The 4,426-nt window shown below is 44.5% G+C and overlaps 1 protein-coding gene across 1 annotated transcript in view; it reads right to left on the bottom strand.

Annotated features, from left to right (window-relative positions):
* The window catches only part of LOC108579389, a 5,550-nt gene extending 2,971 nt beyond the window's left edge, over window positions 1-2,579 (bottom strand). The window contains exon 1 of the mRNA XM_017942953.1: window positions 957-2,579. Coding sequence (XP_017798442.1) covers window positions 957-2,579 — 1,623 coding nt within the window. The remainder of the gene's footprint in view (window positions 1-956) is intronic.
* Window positions 2,580-4,426: the final 1,847 nt, after the last annotated feature.

Raw genomic sequence — 4,426 nt, 5'->3', positions numbered from 1 at the left:
AACCAAACACCTTTTTAATAAAAAACAAAAACGCCAAGCAACAGCCACGGGTAGGAAGGGAGCAAAGTCGGGAAAAACCCATCCAGGCCCTTTTCCTGACCATTGATTGGTCGGAAGCAAGGTGCCAAAACTAGTGTAAAACCGACAGATAGTCTAAAACGATACACCTAGAACGACACCCGCTCCAACTAAAAATGAAATAAAACGACATCAAACACATTTCTGAAATTTTACGCCTTTAACCAACCCGAGACGAAGGCGATCTCAACCGTTACAGTGCTCGGCCCGTAACAGTGTCCTACATTATGTTGATAAATAATTTTCAAAAAACACTTTCTTTTTAAAGTTTACTCCCACCACTCTTCATTTTTCGAAACCGTACAAAAAGAGTGAAACTCAGAGTTGTGTAACTTTCAGTGTCCTACATTGTCATGCTAAAGAATTTAGGAAAATCCTTATATTTTTCAAAATTTACCCCCACCACTCTTAATTTTTCCAAAGCGTACAAGATATGGGAAGAAAGTAAACTGAAAGTTGCGACAAAGAATTTTCAAAAATCCTTATTCTTTCCAAAATTTACTCTCGCTACACTTAATTTCTTGAATTTCATAAATTTTCACGGTAATATGAAAACTCACAATTTTTTCCAAACGGTGCTTCCACCCCTGGGATCGTTTCATACCGAAATAACAAAATACTTCGTTGTTAGCGTTATTGCAAATGTATGTGCAAAGTTTCAAATTTTTCGAAAAATTTTCCGGTTACCGAACTTCCCCCGTTAGTTCCTCCATTTCTTAAACGTATCCGTTCATACGCGCCTTTCACCAGTCTAATTGCCCCCAAATCGCACGGTTCTCGACCTCTCGCTCCTTTTTTTTCCACTCGACTACCGCTTTGACAGGCGTGCTCCTTTCTCCGCCGTGATTCTGTGTACGCACCAGAACACTTTTACTTACCGGCGGCCTGTCAGTGGGGTAGAGCTGCGTCCTCTGCGGCAACCTTTGACGCGTCGGTACTCCCTGCGTCGTGAAAAGCGGCGCCTCCTGGTTCAACGGTGGCGGTGAAAGGTCCTCAGCTGGTTTCGTGTTGTTCCTCCTCAACGCGACGAACGTCTTCAACAACTGGCCGATAGGTGACGTTTGTCCTTTGCTAGATTTCTGTTTCTTCGATTGTTGCCTCTTCGAGCTGTCTTTCTGTTTCCCTTGCTTCTTCCTCTCCTCTCTCGTGTTGTTCAACGATTGCGTTACCTGCGTTCCATCGTCGAACACCACGTTCACCTGTCCAGACTCTTTCGTCAAGGTGTAATTCCGGTCGAAGTACGGCGGAAATTGCTCGAGAGGACCTCTGGTTGGTACCACGGTGAACAATTGTCCTCTGTCGTTGTTCAGGGTTGTCGTTTCGAACGGCTCCTCGCGTGTAAACGTGATCACAGCCTCGAACGGTAGCTTGTACAACGGCTGTATCGGAGTTGTCAGCGTCAAATTTCTTTGCTGTGGCGAAAGATCGATGCTCTTCACCGGCAACGGAATCTCGTCGTTGAACGCGAGAGGACTGTGAGTCGTGAAAGTGACGTCTGAAGAAAAAACGCCTAGATTGTTGGACACGTTCCTCTCCACGCCGTCGAAGAAGTATCTAGTGGCAAACGGATCGGTTGGGAATTTGATGCTGTCGGTCGTTGTCGTGACCGGCAGGTAGGTCCTCGTAGGAGGCGAAACTGCGTTCGTATTTCTGAAAATGTCGTTGATCTTCACCTCTATAGCTGGTCCAAAGTCTGGAAATTGAGGCACGAACAGCTGTTGCTCTCCAGGTTTCAACGAGTTCGTCGTATCGAAGGTCCCTTTGAAAATAGGCTCCTTGATCCCTGATTTTTGAATGTTGATATGCCTCGTGATGTCCAGAGGACTTGGAAGAGTTGTGTCTGATATCGCAATGTTCCCAAAAGTCGGCTGCAGCTGTCGATTGTTGAAGAAATTCTTCGTGGTCACACCAGTGATGGTGAACGATGGCAGATGAGTATTCTTGGAAGCTTGAAGATTTCCACTGTTCAGGGCGTTTCGTATATGTTCAGGGAATCTACCGCTCTGCAGAGGTCTGACGTTAGCAGGAATTTTTCCCTGATCGTAGTTCACCGTTTGACCAAGATTTCTTACATTTTCCGCGTATCTGACATTCTCAGGAGTCTTCGAGTTTGCGAATTGTTGGACGCCGTTGCTCGTTTTGACCCCGTCGAAATGCTTGAACGAAGGATTCCTAGAGTTCTGCGACTGTCTTACGGTATCTGGAGGCCTCGCACTTCCGGTGTTCTTCGACGGCGATTCTTTCACAGTGGTCAACGTGATGTTTATCCTAGACGCCATCAAACCCATGACGTACTTCGCCCAGGCGACCAAATCGTCCTTCGTCGCAATTTTCAAGGGTAGCTGAATCTCGAGAATTTTTGGTACGCTGGAAAATCCACTAGGGGGATCTTCAGGCGAGCGTTTGAAAGGCGGTGCGGGCATTGAAATCACCAGGTTCGTCGCTATGAGCGCGAGAACTGGGTAAGACGTTGGCACTCTCCTCGTGAGTAGCAACAACATGATCGATTATCAATCTTCTCTTTTCAACAGAAAAATCTCGTCACCGATAATGTACAGATTTGTAGCAACACAGGTGTTTAATATCAATTCATCGTCCACGCGAATTCGTTTGTCAAAACTCGACACCTAGACGTCATGTCGCACTGTCTATCGATCACAGAATCCAACGTTGCTCTTCGATATTGTGGATATTTTGCAGTGAATTTTTGTTAAATGTTCCACATGTCGATCGCGATCGACGATAGAGGGGAAATGGTCGTTAGAATCGCGACGTGAAAACTAGCCATACGTATCGTAAAACAGTTGTTTTATAGCGGATGGAACAATCGATCGTCCCTTTCCTTCCTGATCGTGGAAGCGTGCACTTTTTCCGTGCGACGGTCGGAATATCAGCATTCCTAATGACAGTGCACCGCGCCGCGGCGACTGCACTCACTTCCGTCGTTGCATTTTACAATTACGGGGGTGCGTTTTCTCGTAGGAGGCGAACAGCGCGTGAAACGCAGCTGACGACAGGCTTTCGCAAAAGCCAGCGGTGTGCACCTAATCTGGAAAAACGTGTGCATACGAACCGATGCAATCGAGACGACGATTTTATAATTTCTTTTTTCCCTATCCTAATGGGACGTTCGGAAGAATCAGAGAATCGAGAGTTTACGGATGAGCGAGCTCGTACAATTAGTTATTGTCGGTGTAATTCGGAGATGGTTGCGGAAAGAGGGGAATAATTATTTTGTAAGAATTTGAGATTGACAGTTTCATAGTTAATAAATGGAGTTAACTCTTTTATTCTTGCTGGTGTCTATAGACGCTTTGAGAATTTGTTGGCGCTGTGCCTTTGGCGCCTATAGACGTTTTGAATATTTTCTCGCGCTGTGTCCTTGACGGCTATAGGCGTTTTCAATATTTCCTCGCCCTATGCTCTTGATGGCTATAATCGCTTTGAAAATTTTCTTGCATTGTGTCCTTAGCGGCTATAGGCGTTTTGAATATTTTCTTGCACTGTGTCCTTGAGGCTATAGGCGTTTCGAATATTTTCTCGCGCTGTGTCCTTGGCGCCTATAGCCGTTTCGAAAATTTGCTTGCCCTATGCTCTTGAAGGCTATAGTCGCTTTGAATATTTTCTCGCACTGTGTCCTTGACGGCTATAGGCGTTTTGAATATTCCTCGCCCTATGCTCTTGATGGCTATAGTCGCTTTGAAAATTTTCTTGCATTGTATCCTTAGCGGCTATAGGCGTTTTGAATATTTTCTTGCACTATGTCCTTGAGGCTATAGGCGTTTCGAATATTTTCTCGCGTTGTGTCCTTGGCGCCTATAGCCATTTCGAAAATTTGCTTGCCCTATGCTCTTGAAGGCTATAGGCGTTTCGAATACTTTCTCGCGCCATGTCCTTGTCGACTATAGCCGTTTCGAAAATTTGCTCGCCCTATGCTCTTGAAGGCTATAGTCGCTTTGAATATTTTCTCGCACTGTGTCCTTGACGGCTATAGGCGTTTTCAATATTTTCTCGCGCTGTGCTGATGGCACTTTGTGACACTCTTTTATCTTAATTTAATGCTTGATTTTTGTCCTTTGCGTACTTCCACCTTAATCTTTGAAACGATAAATTTTGAAATTGAATTTAAATTGAATTTTACTGTGTCTATAGGCGCTTTGAATATTTTCTCGCACTGTACTCTTAATGCCTATAGGCGTTTTGGTTTGGCGCCTTTTGGCACACTATCGCCCCAACTTAATCCTCCATTTTTGCCCTCTGCACACTTTCACCTTACTTTTATAAAGGAAACATAAAAACGATAACTTTTGAACTTTAATTTTAAAATTTTAAAAAAATGTAATAATAC

The sequence above is a fragment of the Habropoda laboriosa genome, unplaced genomic scaffold (assembly GCF_001263275.1).
Source record: "Habropoda laboriosa isolate 0110345459 unplaced genomic scaffold, ASM126327v1 scaffold10, whole genome shotgun sequence".
Taxonomy (NCBI): Eukaryota; Metazoa; Arthropoda; class Insecta; order Hymenoptera; family Apidae; genus Habropoda; species Habropoda laboriosa.
Note: the sequence above shows the minus strand (reverse complement) of the source record. Positions and strands in the feature narration are given on the sequence as shown.